Source organism: Callorhinus ursinus, unplaced genomic scaffold, assembly GCF_003265705.2.
Source record: "Callorhinus ursinus isolate GAN/ISIS: 27379988/994484 unplaced genomic scaffold, GSC_fseal_2.0 scaffold3, whole genome shotgun sequence".
Lineage (NCBI taxonomy): Eukaryota > Metazoa > Chordata > Mammalia > Carnivora > Otariidae > Callorhinus > Callorhinus ursinus.
This window is the reverse complement of record NW_027397065.1, coordinates 439,648-460,566: the sequence shown is the minus strand read 5'-3', so window position 1 is coordinate 460,566 and position 20,919 is coordinate 439,648. Positions and strand designations below refer to the sequence as shown.

The following is a 20,919-nucleotide window of genomic DNA, read 5'->3' as shown; positions in this document are numbered from 1 at the left end:
TTGGCAACATCACACATATACATGAAACAGTGGAAGAATGATTTTCAGGTAGTTTACGAACAAGTGAGCAATTGTATTTAAATCATAAAGGTCAGTTCTTAGACAGTTCAAAGTAAAGCAAGACAGTTATTTAGAGAGAACTTTGGAGAGGGGATGATTCTTTCCTCTTTGCAGATAGCTTATGTAGATGCTGCAGGGTGAAAGGGGCTGTCCAGACAGTGAGCAGCTCCAGCCAAATCCTCAGGGTAGGAATCGGCACGGGTAGGAGACTGACCTGACAGAGTGACGATGATGAAAGCCAGAATGGCAAGGACCACTTGCAAACCTTTCCATGGAAAAAAAACCCCAGCACAGGAAACAGACCAGAGGGCGCTCTTCTCACTGAAGCTGGGGAGGGGCTGGTCCCAGAGCTCCACCCGTGCAGCGCTCTTCCCCCGACCCCTGGGGTCATTCCCCAGGCACCTCCGAGGAAGGTTAGCCTCCCCTCCCTACCCAGGCCTCTGTATAAAATGGTTTTGTCCTCCTTCCCATACTGTTGTCTCAAAAACAACAGTATAAAGTTCTAAAATGAGACTCTTTTTCTCTTCGGCCGTTTGTTTAAGATATCCAAATCCATTAAACAGAATCTTATTAGAATGAAAAAACAATATCAATATGAACTGTTAGCAATTTCAAGCTTACTCACTTTAAGCTTCATTTCATAGAATAAAATTTGCCAGGCATCAAACGATAAAAAACATTTGAGGTGGTTACAGATGGAATTCAACCTGTATTCTTCTGAGCGTGAAAGAGAACATGTTCTGCTGAAGAGTTGGTCTTGGAGAATTTTTTTCACTAAGCAGAAGTTGGCTTTTCTAAAATACTAGGGTTTAAAGAGATCAGCACCAACTGCCGCCCTTCCTCGTGGCCTTTGTCTGCACCATTGCCACTGATTCTCACAGCACAGCAATGAGAAGGACTTCCTGCTACCTTCGGCTTCTGGGAGAAGGATCAAGATACCATTCCCTCCACCGATGACGAACTCGACACTGGATAAGTTTAGTGAGCTCTGTGAGGGCAGAGGTTAATGGCGGCTACTCAGCTTGGTGTTTGCTGTGGCTTCAGGAAGCAGGAAGCCTGTGTCTACAACCTGGGGAGCAGCTTCCTGGGAAAGTGCTGTGATAGTTTCCTAGAGTTGTAACAGTACCACAAACCAGGTGGCTTAAACCACAGAAAGGTATTGTCTGCACTTACGGAAGCGGGGAATCTGAGATCAAGGTGTTGGCGGGGCTGATTCCTTTTGAAGAAGTGAGAAAGAATCCGTTCCAGGCCTTTCCTCTCGCCGCTGCTGCTTTGCTTTGCTGGACACCTTTGGCGGACCTGGGCTTGTAAATGTGCCACCTGATTTCTGCCTTCAACTTCATCCGGTGCGCATGCCTGCCTCCAAATTTTCCCTTTTCATAAGAACATCAGTCAATATTGGATGAGGGGCCCGTCCTCCTACACTTTAACCTCATCTTAACTAATTACATCTGCAATGACCCTCTTTCCAAATAAGGTCCCATTCTGAGGTACTCAGAGAACTTTAACATACGAATTTGAGGAGACACACTTCAACCCTTAGCAAGCGCTCAGCCCAATATCACGTCCCTCCCTGCCCTGAGTCCATCAGTGTAGAAGGTGGCTGCCCCGAGGCCTAAATCTGACAGAAGGTAAGGAATTCACCCTGGCCACCTGCCCTTGCCTCCTCTGAGGCTGCAGCGCCCCAGAAACCTGACTTAGGGCCACACGACCGCCAAGTTTTGGTAAGATGACGTCCTTCAGGATTTACACCAGGGACCATCCTTTTACCCCCGCTGTACAGGGGCGAAGTCAGGCATGGCTGTGCTGGGGCGAGTCTCAGCCATCAACTGGAGCCCCATTCATGGCTTTCTGTTTGATACATGTCCACAGCCCAGGATATGTCCTCCTTTGCGGGCTTAGTTTAAAGGTGGCTTTAATTGGCACAAAGGTCAGCTGGGGAGGTAAAGTGGTCTAAACAATAGCCACTCCTTTTCTTACTAAGCTGCCTTTAGTCGATTTCTTATTTCTTCATTCTCTTCTTGATGTTTATGTTTAAATAAAGGTTTTCTCCCTCACAAGCCTGACTTGTCCATCTGCTTGATTCCTGCAGTGAAGTCTTAACCCTCTGTTTGTCTGTCTTCTCACAGCTTGTTGCCATGGGGATGATTATAAGATGGCACATTTCAACACTAACTTCAAAGCACCCTGAAAGAGATGGAGAAAATGGGCAGGATAGAAATGTGCTCTTAGCTGAGCACATATCTCTGATTATTAGCAAAAGTGCAATAGCAGGAGAGTTTGGAGTAACAGGGGATACGTTATTGTTTAAGTATATGTCAAATGGCTCCCCAAGACAGGCGTCCTCTTATGTAAGGAATAACAACATTAGAAACCCAGGAATTGGCCTCTTGGGAGGATGGGCCCTTGTGATTCACAAATCAAAGAATGCTTCATGCTGAAGAAACACGGCGCTTCAGCAGCCCTTCTGAAAGGTTGAGTCGGTCCTAGAGTTGGTGGCTTGCTTCCTGGGTCCCCTTGGCATGCCTGACATCCTAAGAAAGTGTCCAAGTTCTGTGGAGGGAGATGAAGCGCTGACTTGCCTATCAGCCTAATGCTATTTTCTATTGTTGCTGGGTAGAGGCAGGGAAACATCATAAAGACATAAAAAGAGAAAGGCTTACTTTTTTTTTTTTTTTCAAGAAAAAAACTGTTGCACAATAATTAAATAACTCAAGTCCCATATTATTTAGAGGACACAGAGGATAACATCCTGGTCTAAGCTCTAGACATCCAAGTGTTTGAAGTGAAATTGTCATTGTCTGGCTTTATTGTTATCCAGGTGCCAAGATGCCTTAGCCAGTACAATCAACCTATGACTCTGTGTGTAGTTTTTAAAGACAAAATACCCATTTTTCTCTTGTAATTTGTTTTTTTTTATTATCTTTTAGATAAAAATATATACCCTGGAAGAGCATGACATTTTATCTGTTTGGGTTGAAAAGCATGTGGAAAGACCAGCACACGTGACTTATCATCTCTTGTCTGACTTTACCAAGAGACCTTTGTGGGACCCCCATTATGTGTAAGAATACATTTAAAATATTTTCTTAAATAATGTCATGTAAATGACATCATGTAAAGGGTGGCTTCCATATTGCAATTCATCTCCATTACCCAACATGTGACCCATTGTTTATTAAATAAAGAGTATGTTTTAAAACTTGCTCTGCACTGAAAACTGCATCAAGTGTTACTGAGAGACACAAAACAAAAATTATTTGAATCATTTATTTATCATTTCTATCGAGTTGACATGCTTTACCCATATCTGTTGTAATCCTACCAACAACTCCACCCTTGGTATCATTCCCACTTTAACAATAGAGAAGTTCTGAGGCTTGCCAAGACTGCTTTCCTAAGCAACCGAACGTGAATTGGAACCCAGATCCATCAGGCTCTGAACTCCACACCCTTGTACTTTAATACACAGTTTCGTTGCTCTTGAGGAAGTGTTTATCTAATTAATTGTCCTTCCCACCTCCCACTCTTGGTATTTAATGTGCTATTCCTCCTTTTCCTGTGAAGTAGCATTCCCTGGTGAGAAGCTGAAGGGCAGCTGTGTGAGTACTGAAGTACAAGGCATTCCTTCCTGCCCTGTCTGATCAGGGCCCACTCCTCTCAGCCTATGTCTCTTCCGGCTGTTACTTCCTGTCTCCTGCATCTCAATCCAATCTCTGCCACTCTCACTCCTTTCCTGGAGTACAAGGCTGTGCGCCTTGTCACCGGCACCGACTGGGTCTGATTGCACTCGGGCCACGCCCCCTCCTCCTCTGAGGAGTCGCAGCCCCGGGGCCATAGCACCTGGGCCCTCACTGGGCGTCTTGCTGAAAGAAAGGGATTGGTGAGATGGGCTTCCTATTATATTAAGCATTACCATTTACTTCCTAATCTTGATGAGGTAGAGGCTCATCTTTAAGATGGCTAAACTTGATTATGATTAATACCCTGTAATAGACAATTTAATACCGCTAAAGTGAAACACCCCTGGGGTCATGTGTTACATGCTTAGGATGCCAAAATAATACATCATAGTTAATTATATCATAATAAAACACTCTGAAAGAAGAGGAAATACTTCACAGTTTTCTTGCATCAATATTTGTAGATACTCTGTAAGTACAAAATTTTTAGCAGGAACAGTGGCTAAACTTTGGTTTTAATTAATTTCAAATGTTTCTCGCACTGTTTTCTGTCACCTGACTTTCCAGCCAAACTGAACTTGAATGAATGGAGGAATGAATGAATAAATTCTAATTCAACTTACTTGTGTACCTACTTTGATTCAGGTACTGTGCCAGGTGTTTTCATTTAATCCTCACAATAACCCCATAGGTATTATCATCTACATTTTACAAATGAAAAAAAAAATAAAGCGACTTGCCTAACATAACGTAGATATGAAGTGTACATTTAGGATTCAAAGACAAGTTGCTTGACTCTGAACTTGGTGCTCTTTCCAGTATACCATATTCTGTTATCTAAGAGTCCTTCTTTGATGACTGTCCATGTAATTCACTACTCTTCAGATATTATTACCTGATTCTAGAGAGAAATAATTTTGTGGAAAACAACTATAAATGCCTTTCTCCAAAGTGTTGAGGGCAGTGACCTTAGAATCATATGGCCACGCCTTTCTGCCCGTGGACGCCACAGAGTAAGCATCGTTAAAGTCTCCCCTCCCACCACCGTCATGTCTAAGTCAGAGTCTCCCAAAGAGCCTGAACAGCTGCGGAAGCTCTTCATCGGAGGTTTGAGCTTTGAAACAACCGATGAGAGTCTGAGGAGCCATTTTGAGCAATGGGGAACGCTTACGGACTGTGTGGTAATGAGAGATCCAAACACCAAGCGCTCCAGAGGCTTTGGGTTTGTCACGTATGCCACTGTGGAGGAGGTGGATGCAGCCATGAACGCAAGACCACACAAGGTGGATGGAAGAGTTGTGGAACCAAAGAGGGCTGTCTCAAGAGAAGATTCTCAAAGACCTGGTGCCCACTTAACTGTGAAAAAGATTTTTGTTGGTGGCATTAAAGAAGACACTGAAGAACATCACCTGAGAGATTATTTTGAACAGTATGGGAAAATTGAAGTGATCGAGATCATGACTGACCGAGGCAGTGGCAAAAAGAGAGGTTTTGCTTTTGTAACATTTGATGACCATGACTCTGTAGACAAGATTGTCATTCAAAAATACCATACTGTGAATGGCCACAACTGTGAAGTAAGGAAAGCCCTATCTAAGCAAGAGATGGCTAGTGCTTCATCCAGCCAAAGAGGTCGAAGTGGTTCTGGAAATTTTGGTGGTGGTCATGGAGGTGGTTTTGGTGGGAATGACAACTTTGGTCGTGGAGGGAACTTCAGTGGTCAAGGTGGCTTTGGTGGCAGTCGAGGTGGTGGTGGATACGGTGGCAGTGGGGATGGCTATAACGGATTTGGTAATGATGGAAGCAACTTTGGAGGTGGCGGAAGCTATAATGATTTTGGCAATTACAACAATCAATCCTCAAATTTTGGACCCATGAAAGGAGGAAATTTTGGAGGCAGAAGCTCTGGCCCCTATGGTGGTGGAGGCCAATACTTTGCCAAACCACGAAACCAAGGTGGCTATGGTGGTTCCAGCAGCAGCAGTAGCTATGGCAGTGGCAGAAGGTTTTAATTACTGCCAGGAAACAAAGCTTAGCAGGAGAGGAGAGCCAGAGAAGTGACAGGGAAGCTACAGGTTACAACAGATTTGTGAACTCAGCCAAGCACAGTGGTGGCAGGGCCTAGCTGCTACAAAGAAGACATGTTTTAGACAATACTCATGTGTATGGGCAAAAAAACTCAAGGACTGTATTTGTGACTAATTGTATACAGGTTATTTTAGTTTCTGTTCTGTGGAAAGTGTAAAGCATTCCAACAAAGGATTTTAATGTAGATTTTTTTTTTTTTTTGCACCCATGCTGTTGATTGCTAAATGTAATAGTCTGATCATGACGCTGAATAAATGTGTCTTTTTTTAAATGTGCTGTGTAAAGTTAGTCTACTCTGAAGCCATCTTGGTATACTACCCCAACAGTGTGAAGTTAGAATTCCTTCAGGGTGATGCCAGGTTCCATTCGAAATTGATTTGCAACCTGCTTGGGCACAGAAGCCATTGTCTCCACAAACCTTGGTGTAGTTGAACTGACAGTTAATGTGTTGTAACCTGGAGTTCACCATTAAAAGGGTCACCCAAGCAAAGTCCTGGAGTTTATTTGGTTATTAATATGATTGTTGGCACATCCTATGCAATATATCTAAACTGAATTATGGTATCAGATAAAATTATAGATGGGATTAAAGCTTGTGTATCATCCAAAAAAAAAAAAAAGAATCATATGGCCACCATTCTCTCCATCACATGCATAATTATTCCTGCTGACCAAACAGCTTTCTAGAGACAGACTTTAAGAAATAATGCTGGCTTTGGCAGGATGGTTATGTGAGCAGAAGAGTGATTGTAGACATCAAACAGAAGAAGTGAATGCCTTATTCAGGCAGGTAGAAAAGTGTCACCTTTCTTTTGCTGTTGTATTTGCACAGGTCCTGCGAAGTCATAGACTGGGTGAGTGAAGCTGATCAGATATATTATATCACTTGTCCTGTAGTGAATGGTGACAAACCCAAAGACTTGGTAGTACTTGTATCACGAAGAAGGCCTCTCAAAGATGGGTGAGTATAAGCAATTCAAGTGTTATAATAATGTTTTGTAGGAATGAAAAAGTTGATATGAAAATAAGGAAGGCAATATTGGCATTTCTGGTCTTGAATGATGTTCATGTGAATTTTTGCTAGATGAACCTTTAGTTATTTTAAGAAGTCATCTATTAAATGCCACCTGTGTGCAAAGCACCGTGCATGATTCCTGAAGCAGTTCCTTTTCCTTTTGCTTTATGCACATGTAACACTGATAGTTAGCAAACCTTTAGAATATTCCATCATCAGTAAAAATGCAGTGTCTGCCAAATAAAACATCAGGAATAAGTTTAGAATTTACAAAGGCGCAATTATGCTAGACATCCAAAATGTCTGGCTGCCAGCTAGGGTTGTTGACTAGAGCGCTTATCCTTGACTTCTCTGTGGGCATTGGACTTCTCGGGGCACGGTGTCTATGTTCTAAGGGGAAGCGTCCTATGCATTCAAAGAAAGAAGGAGTAGAAGCTTCTGGGACATTTAAGGGCTACACCTGGAACTGGCCAGCATCATTTCCAATGTCAAAGCTGGCCTGCGGAAATAAATCAAACACATGTGTGAATATGAATGCACATGGACGTTCAGTGTAGTATCACTGTATTTATTTATTTATTTATTTGGCAAAAGGTAGAGGAATAAACTGAAGGTCCATCTTACAAATTATGGTAGAGCCATACTGCAGAGTACTGTGCCATCATTAAAAAGGATGAAGTAGCTATAGAGGCACTGATAGAGAAATACCTCCAAAGATTTACTGGTAGGCAAAAAATCAAATTATAGGCCAATATTTATAAAATGATTGTATTTATGCAACAATCTGTACATGCATTTGCTTACATCAGTGTTATTTATTTATAAAAAGGTCTGGAGGGACCTTTTAACAGTGGTCCTTACAAGCCATTAGGGCATAACAAAACATGCTTAGAACTTGACTCCAGCTTTGTGGAGTTATGCAAAGTGTAAGTAATTCTTAGGCAAGAAACACCTGTGGCCCTTACTACCCTTCTCTACACTTGAATGTGGCCACAGAGACTGTATTCAAATGTGGAACACTCATCTAGAAGAGGGGTCTCCATAGTTTCACTTCTACTTGTATAAATAAGTTGAATTAACTGCAGGAATTTATTTTCTAACAACTATTCTTCATTTCTCACAATAACTTAGAGAATGTCCTTTCATTTTTCAGTGACACGTACACGGTGGCAATGAAATCGGTTATTCTGCCATCAGTCCCACCTTCTCCACAGTACATCAGAAGTGAAATCATCTGTGCTGGATTTCTCATCCATGCTACTGACAGCAGTTCCTGTACCGTAAGTTTGATGAAACATCTGCACATTAATTTGCTCTGACAGATACAGAGAAATCTTTTACCCACATTTCCTAATTAACTGTAATTCTGTAATGCGTCCACATCAGGGGAATCCTAAGGTCATCCTTTTAGTTCCATTCCAGAACATCCCCAGAAGATCAGGGTCCATAGCCTCCCCTATGCCAACAAGATTCAGATCCCTGCTTGAAAAAGCTCTTGAGGCACCTGGGTGGCTCAGTTGGTTAAGCGTCTGCCTTCGGCTCAGGTCATGATCCCAGGGTCCTGCGATAGAGCCCCGCATCGGGCTCCTTGTTCAACAGAGAGCCTGCTTCTCCTTCTGCGTCTGCCTGCCACTCCCCCTGCTTGTGCGCGCTCTCTCTCTGTCAAATAAATAAAATCTTTTTAAAAATTTTTAAAAAGCTCTACGTCAATAAACAATCGAAGTAATGTATTTTCTTTTTGAAACAGGTATCCTACTTCAACCAGATTTCTGCTAGCATCTCTCCTTACTTTGCTGGAAATCTTGGTGGCTGGTCAAAATCCATTGAAGAGACAGCAGCCTCTTGTATACAATTCATAGAGAATGCTACTGATGATGGGTTGATAAACAGATTTTAAATGGTAAACTTCCAATTACCTGTAATTTTATTTCCCACCTTTAATTCCAAGTACCCTTAGCCCTGACACTTGGCAAGATTTTGGGCCACAAAATAATTTAATATTGGCCTAAGCAAAACACAGTTAGGAAGGGGTTAAAAAATAAAATTCATCTCAGGTCAAATACCAGTGATTTGGATCGTATTATTAAAAGAGCTTTAACACTGTTTTAGATCATCTGTGGCTCTCCTCCCTTCCAGGGGCACAGGCAGTGGAAATGGCCCATATGCAATTTTGTATGGACTATAAAATGGTACAAATATGGTTTTAAATGATCATCAGCATTTTTAGGCTAGAGACGTGAAACATGTATTCTGTTTAAAATTTTATAAAATCAAAAATGGTAAGTTGGCCAGTTGATTAATAGTGTGGGATTGTTCCATATATGGCAGATATCTGTATGTCAGGAGCATCTGACAAGATGTATTACATGTTTTAGAGCTTTAAATTAGGAAGACATTAAAACATAATGGAATCCAATCAATTTTAGTAATAGGAACTACTTTACTAGTGTCATTTCATATATATTCAAGGTGGCTGACCAATTTAGTATCTATTGCTATATATACACACAAAAAGTACCTGCAAAATGTGATATCACAGAGAGAGTATTAACTGAGCTCTTCTTTCATAACCATTACATTAGCACTTTATTCCCCAGACTTCAACATTCATTATTCTACTCTGTGATTTGTCTTAACTCATAAGACAAACCAGCACATGTCAAGTTGGCCGCCTCTATGGGACAATATTTAAAAGTTGAAGGACTTCTCCATTAGAGTTTAGAGCACTTAAGAGGTTAGGTACATCCTGCCATCTGTATGTCAAATCTCTACCCATGCTTCCCCTGCCTACCCCCCACCCCTCAGCCCATCCATTCACCCAGCCTAGGTCTGGTTGTTAATTATTTTTATTCCATGTCAGCAGGCTCTCATTTACATGAACTTCGGACTGTGCTCCAATTTTATGAATTAACACTGATGTACAATAAGAATGGATATGCAGGTTTAAATGACTATACATTTCAGAAGTAGATTTTTGAGGATATTTTTAGATTTTAAAAAGTGAAAAAATTAGCAATAAAGGGGTTACATTACACTAAAATTTGTATGGTAAAATTTCAAACCTCTCCTGTAATTGAGACATTTCTAACTTCTGCCTATCGTAGGTCTTTGAATTTATATATTTTTGAAAATTACTGCAGTAATGAGGTATTGGTGAAACACCATCCAAGGAGGAACTGAAACCAGGGATATTAGGGCAGATGGATTTAGGACTCAGCCACAGAAAAGTGAAAGATAAGCTTGTAAGAAGTGGTATTTCCAGAGGACTGAAGGAAGAATGCTAATGACTTAAGTCCTAGGGGATTCAACAGAATACTTCTAAAATGTAATCAAATCTCTGATATTTTTCTGATATACTGGTATCTCTGATATGTATTTTCCCCCCAAGTCTCCTCTCCATCCTAAAGCCCCATTAGAATGCACGTGGCCTTGTTTGTCTTTATCATGGCCACAATCCCAAGGGCCTAAAAGAGTACCAGGAACATAGCAGGGACTGGAGAAATATATAGTGCATAAATAAATTTAATGTTTGCCTTCCTCACCTAAGGAAGCTTGACTCTCCAGGGTCTTTGGTACCCGATAGGACAGATGAAATAAATCTGGGCATGTTTGGACTAAATGTCTAAGGCGGCACTGCTGTCCTTTTCCAACTGCACGACTTGTGTGACTTCTTTTAAATGGCACTCATTTCCTTAAGTTCTGGGATGCTGAGCTGTATTCTGGTGTGTTTTCCTCTCTTACCAAAAATAAAAGAACAGCTCCTATTAAGACTAGAACTGTTGAGCTACGCAGACATTAAAACAGAGAAAAGTGTTTCTTTTATTTGGTAAATATTTTGCTTTTGAAGCATCAGTGACTAATCACAGCTGTTTCCTTTAGTTACAAATGTATCCAATCAGGTAAAATTCCAAATGAAACACACAATCCACTAGTCTTTCCATTAAACAGTACAATGGGAGCCCTAAGCCTTGTGAAATATATGTATTAAGTATGCATGTATTCATCAAATCAAAGAAGCTAATGGGTCTCTGATTAGTGTTCTATTATGGTGATACTTGCATCTCACCTGGACGCATCTAAGACATGTGAACAAAATGCTATTAAGTGTAATATACACTCTGTTAAGTGACATCATTCTTGTTGAATACCCCAAACTAAATTTTGGCTAGAATTTCTCTCTTGAAAATGAAGAGCAAAGAGCTGGTGTTAAGGTATTCTTCTATTTTACGTCAATAATTTGTACTTCTTTATGTCAAAACTAAAACAAATATTAACCAAAATTAATCTCATCTAGAATTCACAAAAGACGGTGTTTCCAAAGGGTTTGTACACAGATATAAACAGACAATGGCTAGTACAATCCAGAACAAGGTATTCAGAAAAATAAATAGCAAATGACTTTTTATTAAATATTTTAAAAATACAGATTTTTGTGGCAATTTATAAATTCCTAATAATAAATTGTTATTTTGAACCAAGGAAACAATATAACCAAAAATTCAATTCCAAATGCAAAGCAGTTATACTTTGTTTAGGGGTGGTGCACATTAATGAATGGTTTTTAAAAGAAAGATGATTGTTACAATCAAGCATATAACCACTTAGTTATACCTAAGTTCTGTCTGTTAAAAATGTTCTTTGAGAGAATCCAATTTTAACATCTACTTTTCTTCAGTGACTTTCTCCAGTGATAGAAGCACTCTTTAATGGACAGCACTCAGGAAACGATGTGACCATTCTCCGATCATACTGGTATCTACAAAACAGGTCTCCAAGGGAGCCCAGCTCCAATTTGTGAAGTACGCCCGGTTCAGAATGTTTAACAATGAGGTGGTAACTAATGACAGTACCAATCATTATCAAAAATTAACAACTTTAGGTATCTTTGTCTTGGGTTCCTGTGGCTTAGGCACATCCAAAATTTCTTCATAGTCTGCACTCATTCCCTTTGCCCAGCGACCAACTGTGACCGTTCGATCTGTCAAGGAATGGAAGTTAGAATGTAAGAAAAATGGTAATCAAATACATCCCCATAGTTTGGTACTGGCTTAGCAAAGGAACTAGTTTTGACATGAATAATCACAAGGAGGGAAGACTCCATCACTAAAGGAGAGTGAGCATTCTGTAATTGATTATAACCCTTGATTTCAGAGTACCACAGGCAATTTCTCTCCCAATTAGGGAAATGCAGCAACTGCTTTGCAATGCACAAACTGATGAGAAAGCTCTTTCATTCCTTCCCAGAGTTCATCATTATAGAGTCAATGAATTCCAAGAATCTATAAACAGTAGGACTTATGAGGCATCGGTTTTAAATGCACAAGATTCCACCTGTGAAATTATACAACATCTGCTTTTCAGTCTTGTCATTCGGGAAGTGGCAATCCTCCCAGGAGGGAGAATTCAAATTCCACTTCCATCATTTCAGTCTCACTGCCTACAATGTAGTAAAGACTGTCTTCTTCTAGACAAGAGCATAAACAAGAACTCTGGGTTTTCAAAGGGAAACGTTCGGGTAGGAAGTAAGAATGGGCAGACTTCTTTGTGTCGTACTGTGACTATTTGAGAGAAAAAGAAATGTGCTTTTTCCCTAAGAAGCACTGCTTCTACCCTCCTGTCTTTCTTTCACTCAAGATTATCATCATTCCAATCCAGGTAAACTAATATAATAATGGTCTCCACTTCCCTCACATACGTATAGTGAACATTTTTGAAGTTTTTGATGACCAACGGTAGTATTTCATTAGGAAGAAAATACAACTGGCCAGATGATGTGTAGCTAACACAATTTTAGTATTTTTGGAAGTTCTTATAACCAACTCTGAATCCTTTAGGTATAGATAAAGCAAACCATATGTAAGAATGCTCAATCATAAAAATGTTGAGTTATTTTCATACTATTTTCTCTTAATGAATCAAAATTTTTCTGTTAGTAACATAATTGGCTCTATTATTAAATTCATTAGTTGGCAAATAAGAATGTGTAAGAATAAGATGCTTTATAAAATCAGGGCCCTCTAGGGCTTAGTGGTCACCTTTTCCCCACCTGATAGTACCAGGACTAATGCTCAGTTACTACTGCATCTACTCCTGACAGAGGAATGATTAGGTTGTCATTGCAGTAGGAAACCAGGCTGCCTTAAAATCAGTGGTACCTCAGTGAATTAGTAGTAACAAAATTCAGCAGAAACATAGAATAATAACCTCAGGCCTTCTAAATGGAGGCCTAGAGATCTCACCTGAATTCTTACTCTCAGGGCAATCTTTCTTAAAATGTTCCACGGAGCCACAGAGTCTGCAGCAACCACCTATTAAAAGAGCAGAGTCACTGAAAACCTCTCATGCTTACAAGGCATTGTAATGTCTCAAGGCACTTTTCTTATCTTCCTTGGTCCTCACAGCCTTGTCAGGTGCACAGGGAGGTGGAAACAGGAACATAGGTAGGTGCCACCATTCCTATTAATAAGTCCATTCCCCAGGCTTTGGGATCCCACAGAGCACTAAACTGTCCCTACACAGCATGTCTCGTACCTGGCCTTCAGCGGGGAAGAGGGAAAGAGAGGAGAGCTGTAACAGAGGAAGGTACTTGTGCTCTGGAGTGTCCAAGAGCCACTGCACAGAAGACCTTAACCGTGGTTAGATAGGCAAAGATTTGTGAACTGCTGAACCTGTGAGCAAAAGTGGTGTTCAGATGCATTTTTGGAGGAGGACGTCCACTGTTCTTATCAAATGATCAACAACCCCAAAAAAGATTAGGAGCCATTGCCCCACTGCTCATCTGTACAGGTCAGACGGGGGTGAGCAGTGACAAAAGGAATGAAATTCACTCTTGTTGTAGTGACTTCTATCTGCCAGGCACCCTAACCCTAATAAAAATGCCTGTCTGGCTACTTTAAGCAACATCCCAGGACTGTGAATTATAACACACAGGGTTTCTAAAATTAGTCTATCCCTTAATGGTCAAACACTGTTACTTAATGGTCAAGCATCATGACATGCTCATAATGTGAAGTGACTTACCCAGAAATATGACCCTACAGGATGTAAACCTGGCTGAATTCTCACTTCCACGTGATTTCTTTCCTTCGCTGCACTTTTCAAAAATATTTAGTCATTTTGCATAACCATGCAAAGCCATCTTTGTCCATCAGTCATGTCATCTGACCTGTGTCATAAGTTCAAAACTGAAAGGCACCTTTGGGCATTTTCCAGGGCCAGCTTCTTTATTGATGAAGATGCCAGAGTGAAATAGGAGAGGTGCTCTGAACAATCTATTTTAATTCTCAAAGCTCTTCAAGGTGGATACCATAATTCATCAAATCTAAGACACCACTGGTTATAAGATGTATCATTATTTTACATACCTCTCAGAAAAAAACACAAACCTGCCAATTACGTGGCACTCACCACTGGTAAGATACGTTTTGAGTTCAGAGACGTTAAAATGTGAAAAAATGTACATCTTAGAATCAAGAAAATACAGTTTTCCATCTCCATTTAACAGGCGAGGAAACTGAGCTGAGAGAAATTAAATAACTCAGCCAAAATCCCACTAGTGAGTGGTGGTACTGGAGCTATAACCAGTCAGCTTGATTCCAAAAGCTACGCCTTTTCACTGGACTTCTCCCATCGAACCCACGACATGACACCAAGAGGTATCTGGAACCTGATGGAACCAGCCATCACATAAGCACCTTACTCAGAGTAACAGAAAATTTCCTCCTTAAAGCTTTAGACATCACAGACTTTATTTAAGGAGCTTAAGATGTTAGTTGAGCTAAAGACAAGAAAGTTACATGATCCCATGCTAGACAATTAACCAAGGAATTCAGAAACAAAGATTACTACACATATTGAAGAGTGTACCAGCCCGTCTATCCAAAATGGTATGCTAGCCTGTGATTAAATTCACAACACTACTTTTTAAATCTTAGCTTGAGATATAACCCCTTTGCTTCTGTTGTTTTTAAAAGTAGATATTTATAACATACTCTCACAAATGATGCTGAAACAAGCACAAAGCTTGAAATATACACTTCAGTTTTTTCTGACTTAATATATTGTCATATTACACATAAAGTCTAGTACATAGAATAGAGTCTGATAAAAATTGAAATTCTGAAGGTGTTTTTATGTGTTCAAGAATGTATTCAAGAGCTGATTAAGAGTCTAAGTTAAATCACAACTCTGCATGATAACTCACCTTTTTTGAGATGTAAGGGAAACAGTACTCACCATCAGCATAGAGTCCTTTGGGATTATCAGGACAAGATCTGGACAGATGCCCCATTTCCCCGCAAACAAAACATTTTGCAAAAGGAAATTCTCCTGTAAGGATCAACAGTTCCTGGTAAGCTGGCTAAGTATAGAACAAGTTACATAATTCATAATTCATATTATTTTAAACACTCGGGAAAAAAACCCTTATTTTTTCAAAATATTAAGTGGCATGCTCATGACAAACTCTGCTATCCGAAAAAACCCCACTTCCGACATTAACCAAATCAAAAACCAATAGAAAGAAAACATACCAAAAGCTGGGTCTACTTTGGCTTTGCACTTGGTTATTTCATGCTCTGTGGACCCACACCGATAACATATTCCAGTGCCCATATCTTGATTCTCAAGGGCAGCTGGGCAATCTGCAATCCCATGGCCAGGTTTTCTACAATGGAAACATACCTGGGGAAACAAAATGTGAGTTTCCAAATTACAAAACTACATTGGCTTTATTAATTCTTGTTATCAAAAATATCTTTAAAATGTCTCATTTGTTATCTAGCTCTTTTTAAAAAAAATCTCAATATTTTATGTATGGAAAAAAGTTGTTTCATACATTCCTAAACAATAAAAAATGTCATTTCCATCAGTCTCAGTGCTTTTGAAAACCCTCAATCCATAAATCCATCAATCTCAGACACAAAGTTAAAAATGGTTTCGTAGAAACTGCTTAAATGAATTAAGCAAATATGGACTATTTATTTCATTAATGGGAATGTCTCCACTAGAAAAACTGAGTTTTCTGGGGCGCCTGGGTGGCTCAGTTGTTGGGCGTCTGCCTTCGGCTCAGGTCATGATCCCAGGGTCCTGGGATTGAGCCCCGCATCGGGCTCCCTGCTCGGCGGGAAGCCTGCTTATCCCTCTCCCTCTCCCCCGGCTTGTGTTCCCTCTCTCGCTGTGTCTCTCTCTGTCAAATAATAAAATCTTTAAAAAGAAAAACTGAGTTTTCTGTGGAAAATAGAAAATGACCAAAAATTATCGGTCATAATTAATACTAGTACTTACAAAGTTCATATAATTGAATAAATTTGAGTCAAACGATCCATTTAAATTATGATTCAAATATTTCATACCAGTAATATATCTTACAGTTTTTATATCTTTAATACATATTCCTTAATATTCAGAATTAGGTGTTTCATTTTTAGAATATGTACACAACACATTTTAAAGGAATAATTCTAAGATGAATTATTTGGCTCCAACATCACACTAAACAATGATTTGGTTTCTTTACATACTACCCGGCAATTTGGAGAATAGTTATTGCTGCAATGAATGAGAACAGTAGTCATAATCAAACATGGTAGATACTCAAAGATATTTAAGCTATTTTATTTAAACCGAAAAAAAGGTATATATATTTCTTGGATAACAAATAGTTTATTTTTTTCAAAAATTTTTTTGAAAATAATTTTTTTTCAAAATAAGCACGGGATTTTTAAAAAGCAAATTAAACAGACAAAACATACAATATTTTGCAACTGTGTCCTTTCTTTTTCTCCTGTTTCATAACATACTGGAAAAGAATGAGTCCCTTTAATCTTCACTAACTTGTACATTTAGAATGAACTGGTCCAAACAAAGAAAATGCAGTTGTTATACAAGTTCAAGAAAAGCCACAGCTAAAAACTGGATCACCATATTAAGACTTGAAGTCTTGAAGTCAGCATGGTCTCTAGTAACCCGACAGTTCACTGATTAGGTTTTTACGTTTTTTGTTTTTTTTTTAAGATTTTATTTATTTATTTGATAGAGGGTGTGCACAGGTGGGGGGCAGAGGAGAGGAAGAGGGACAAGCAGACTCCCTGCTGAGCGCCAAGCCCTACACTGGGCTGGGGGGGGTGGTCCATGGGAGGGGGCTGGAGGCGGGGCTAGAGGTGGGCTGCATCCCAGGACCCTGGGGGGATCATCACCAGAGCTGGTCAGACACTTTTAACTGACTGAGCCACCCAGGCACCCCAGGTTTTTACCTTTAAAACCTGATCTTCATGTAGATGGGACTTCATAAATTATCTTCATTTGTTAGCAATTAAGAACTGAAACTTAGGGGTGCCTGGGTGGCTCAGTGGTTAAGCATCTGCCTTCGGCTCAGGTCAGGATCCCAGGGTCCTAGGATCGAGCCCCGCATGGGGCTCCCTGCTCTGTCGGGAGCCTGCTTCTCCCTCTCCCATTCCCCCTGCTTGTGTTCCCTCTTTTGCTGTGTTTCTGTCAAATAAATAAAATCTTAAAAAAAAAAAAACCTGATACTTAGAATGAGGTATTAAAAATAAGAAAACAAGCTATATACTATTTAAAGTATATGCTTTAATATAAAGCATTTTTTTTCTTGAAAACCAATGTCTTTCTCCTTTAATTACAAATATAAAACTTCTCTTAAAAGGTCACAATATTAAATTTTTTCAAATAATATGCAATTCATCATATTGCCTATGTCAATGAAATTATCTTTAAGTTACATTACCTTTAAGTTAAATTAACATGATAAAAAAGTTTTTTTTAAGATTTTATTTATTTGAGAGAAAGAGAGTGTGAGCACACATGAGTGGGAGGAGAAGCAGAGGGACAGGGACAAGCAGACTCCTCAGTAAGCATAGAGCCTGATGCAGGGCTCAATCTCACAACCCTGAGATCATGACCTGAACCTAACAAGAGTCGGATGCTTAACTGACTGAGCAACCCAGGCGCCCAGATAAAAAAAATACTTTTAAATAATTGTACAATTTAAACAAAACTATCCTGATCCAAATAAAAATGATTACCTTTTCTGTCCAAATTTATCCATAAGGAATGTTTGATCAGCATTATCTCTAAATAATTATCTGGAAATATGTATAAAACTAATCCTGCAAATAAAAATGAAGGTGTAAAATAATACTGATTTTTATGTATCTTACTAGAAGACTTGGAAAATTCACTTCGAGAAGGGAAAGAATTATACGAAGTATTACATTTCCCATGTCTGACAGTTTAAAAATCTAGTGCTAGGCACTATAGAAATCAACTTGTAGCCCTAATATTCCTCTGAGAGTAGCATGGAGGAGGGAAGGAACAATGACTAGGGACAAACTCAAGGGGTTTTAACTCTTACTACTCTGCTCCGTTACTAACTAGTGTGATTCTTACTAGATCTCATTCCTGTGCCTCAGTTTTTCATGAATAAAAACAAAATATCCTCTCCAAGTAAAGGGAACCACACATATTTAACCTGTTGCACTTAACCCTCCTCCTTACTTTGATTTTTTTTTTTTTTTATGGCTTTATGAAAAGCTATTGGAAGGCAGGACTAAGAACATAGGTTTTGAAGTCAGACAAACTCTGGGTTTGAATTTCCTCTCTGCTACTATACTCACTAAGTGGCTGTCAGCAAGATACCCTGTCTACACATCAGTCTTTTCTCCCCATATGAGAATAATGCTACCATCTTTATAGTGTTATTGTGATAATGAGTACATCAAGTGCCTAGCATGTAGGAAGTGCTAAAAAAGTCCTAATGTTATTACTAGCCCTCAAAAAGATGCTTTATAAATCTAGTATGCAAGGGCATTCAGACTCTGCTAGAATATACGTGTGTGAGTATATGAATAATAGTTATGACCTATATAAAGTAACGTTTCGGTAGAAGTAACGATCTTACCATTGCATTTTTCTTTGCTGCTTGTCTTTTTAGTCTTCTCCCTTCCCGTCGACTATCTTTCTTTAAAGCAACTGCAATTTCTTCCCTTGCCTCCTGATTGTCTGTTGCTATCATCTCTCCATTATGAACCATCTGTGAGTTTTGTCTTAGGTATTCCATGAATCCATTTACATCTTCATTTAAGTACTCCTTTTTCTTTTTGTTCTTTTTGTGTTTTGCTTGAGGAGCATCATTCTTAACAGAGAGCCTTTTGGCTTCAAGTTGTTTACTCTTTGGTAGATTTTGGCCCTCTCCCTCAAAGGACCCCTTCTTCATGTCCTCCCATGATGTTGCAGCCAAAGGTCTCTTGTTATGTGCGGTAGTAACTCGTGCCCACCTGGTCATGATTTCATCAGCGGTACCTTATAAAGCTTTAAGACAAGCATGGTTGGTTAGTGACCATTAAAAAAAACAAACACTAAAGATACACACTGTATCACATTATGCCCATATATTAAAGTCTTAATTATTAAAACACTTTTTACTTCATTTAGGTATTTGTATATTTAATTCTATAATATGCTGGATAGATATGCCTATAAATCTAGCCCTTACTAGAAAAGCTACCACACCAGTTAAACAAACAAAAACAACACGTATATAAATGCTTAAAAGTGTAAAACAATTCATGAAGTAACGAAATTACTTTGTAAAATTTGAATCACAAAGTAATAGTGAATGAAGTTACTCTTCCCGTATTCTGCAGTTTTCCTGGCTGTTTCCTATCTGTAAATCCCAAGGCTACTTTCTTCCCATCTTCTTGCTTAGTTCAGTGAAAACAATTTGCATAGCAAATTATTCAGAAATCCTGTCCTTTGACGCAAAGTTTGTCATTACAACTCTTCCCGGCAGATTAAGTAAAATATACACAAGTGTTTACGGTCACGTGATAATGCTGGGTCTTCTATTAATCAGGGTATAAACTACTACCAGCCCAGTGGTTTCAAATCATTTTCAATTATGAAGCCGCGCCCCCTTTAGGGCGGCATCCCGTGTACCAACCAGGGTTAAAACCTCAGCTCTCATCGTTAGAAACATCCTGCAACACACGCTGAAGGGCGGAGCCAATGAATAGTTGAGACGCGACTCAGCACTTCTACACCACGCCCGCACACGCATCACCGCAGATCCTGCGACTGTCACGGTAGGGCCTGGAGCTGTTCAAGAGGTGGACTGTCCTTCCACTGAGTACCAGGGAAGGGGGGAAGCTCTGAGTATCAAGATCTAGTCGACGGAGCCCGCTTCCACGGCGAGTCCCAGTGGGGCTGGATGCGCCAGCCCAGGCGGCGAGCACTGGACAGCTGAGACCGGTCCCCGCGACGGCGCCCTCGGCGGGCCTCGCATCCCGGCACTCCAGCCTCACCTGGCGCTGAGAGCTGTTGGGGGCCTACCAGTCAGTCGCTGTGCCTTCCCGCCAGGTCCCTGGGAACGAACCGGAGGACTTTACGGCATCTGGGTGTCCCAGGGTCCTATTTCGCTTAGCCGTGCGTAACTGCTTACCGCGCACGAATCCTCCAGGGCAGTTGAGGTAGCGAGCCAGAGAAGCCCGTCCCCCGGCGACCGAGTCGACACTCGGGACCGGAAACACGTTGTCCCCGAGGCGCGTCACTTCCGGCAGGCAAAGCTGGTGTTGGAGGCGTACGCTAGAGTATTTCCCTGCGCGGGTAAATGCGGCTGAGAATTTGTGGAGCGCCTAGCGTTTGAAGGGTGCAGCGCTGCACACACGGGGACACAGAGATGAAGAGTGCTTAATCCGTGCTGTCTGGAACCCACGGTGTAGTGGAAGAGTTGCACGGCAGGATGGGGGTGTGGGAAACACTGGAAAGATTTGAGGTGACCTTTGAACTGTACTTCTAAAAACAAAAACCTATCAAATTTGGGGCGGGAATGAGTTAAAGGCTTTCCAGGTAGATGTAAGGTAAAAAGTCTTAGCGCAGTAGTAGTGGGTCATTCTCCTAGAAATCTAAAAAAAGACATTTAGGGCCCTATTGGGTGGAGAGTTGGTGCCTCATGATCCTCCTGCCCAATGCTAGTTAAGCCTTCAATTGAAATAATTATACTTTGGGGCCAAATGGTGTCTTTTTAAGACGAAAACGCTAGTTTCTTAATTCATTATC

At 40.3% G+C, this 20,919-nt stretch overlaps 2 protein-coding genes and 1 long non-coding RNA gene across 9 annotated transcripts in view; 2 read left to right on the top strand and 1 right to left on the bottom strand.

Moving 5' to 3' along the window:
• ACOT12 (acyl-CoA thioesterase 12) overlaps positions 1-8,994 on the top strand; it is a 50,879-nt gene extending 41,885 nt beyond the window's left edge. For both annotated transcript variants that reach the window (XM_025866721.2, XM_073887498.1), the window contains 4 exons: positions 2,991-3,124; positions 6,664-6,792; positions 8,000-8,126; positions 8,594-8,994. In XM_025866721.2, the coding sequence (XP_025722506.1) occupies positions 2,991-3,124; positions 6,664-6,792; positions 8,000-8,126; positions 8,594-8,743 (540 nt within the window). In that variant the 3' untranslated portion in view covers positions 8,744-8,994. The remainder of the gene's footprint in view (positions 1-2,990; positions 3,125-6,663; positions 6,793-7,999; positions 8,127-8,593) is intronic.
• A 2,236-nt stretch (positions 8,995-11,230) lies between these two features.
• Positions 11,231-20,386, bottom strand: ZCCHC9 (zinc finger CCHC-type containing 9). Of its 5 annotated transcripts, none has more exons than XM_025866717.2 (6): positions 20,303-20,386; positions 18,764-19,173; positions 15,378-15,528; positions 15,082-15,174; positions 13,086-13,154; positions 11,231-11,824 (listed from the first exon to the last, which is right to left on the bottom strand). In XM_025866717.2, exons 2-6 carry the CDS (start codon positions 19,145-19,147, stop codon positions 11,706-11,708), a joined length of 816 nt encoding a protein of 271 aa, XP_025722502.1. In that variant the 5' UTR covers positions 19,148-19,173; positions 20,303-20,386; the 3' UTR covers positions 11,231-11,705. The 5 variants fall into 5 exon arrangements, with proteins under 5 accessions (XP_025722502.1, XP_025722504.1, XP_025722503.1 ...); XM_025866719.2 differs by having other exon boundaries at positions 20,237-20,374; XM_025866718.2 differs by having other exon boundaries at positions 20,194-20,331.
• LOC141371593 (uncharacterized) overlaps positions 20,312-20,919 on the top strand; it is a 35,712-nt gene continuing 35,104 nt past the window's right edge. Inside the window, exon 1 of one of the 2 annotated variants that reach the window (XR_012376672.1) lies at positions 20,312-20,635. This is a non-coding gene — a long non-coding RNA (uncharacterized lncRNA). The remainder of the gene's footprint in view (positions 20,636-20,919) is intronic. The other variant, XR_012376670.1, reaches the window with a different exon arrangement.

Coding starts and splice junctions, on each gene's coding strand:
- ZCCHC9 (XM_025866717.2), bottom strand. CDS start 19,147: ATGACCAGGTGGGCACGAGTTACTACCGCACATAACAAGAGACCTTTG. Junction 15,175..15,377: donor CAAAGTAGACCCAGCTTTTG/GTATGTTTTCTT, acceptor TGATCCTTACAG/GAGAATTTCCTTTTGCAAAA. Junction 11,825..13,085: donor CCCTGAGAGTAAGAATTCAG/GTGAGATCTCTA, acceptor ATTCCTTGACAG/ATCGAACGGTCACAGTTGGT.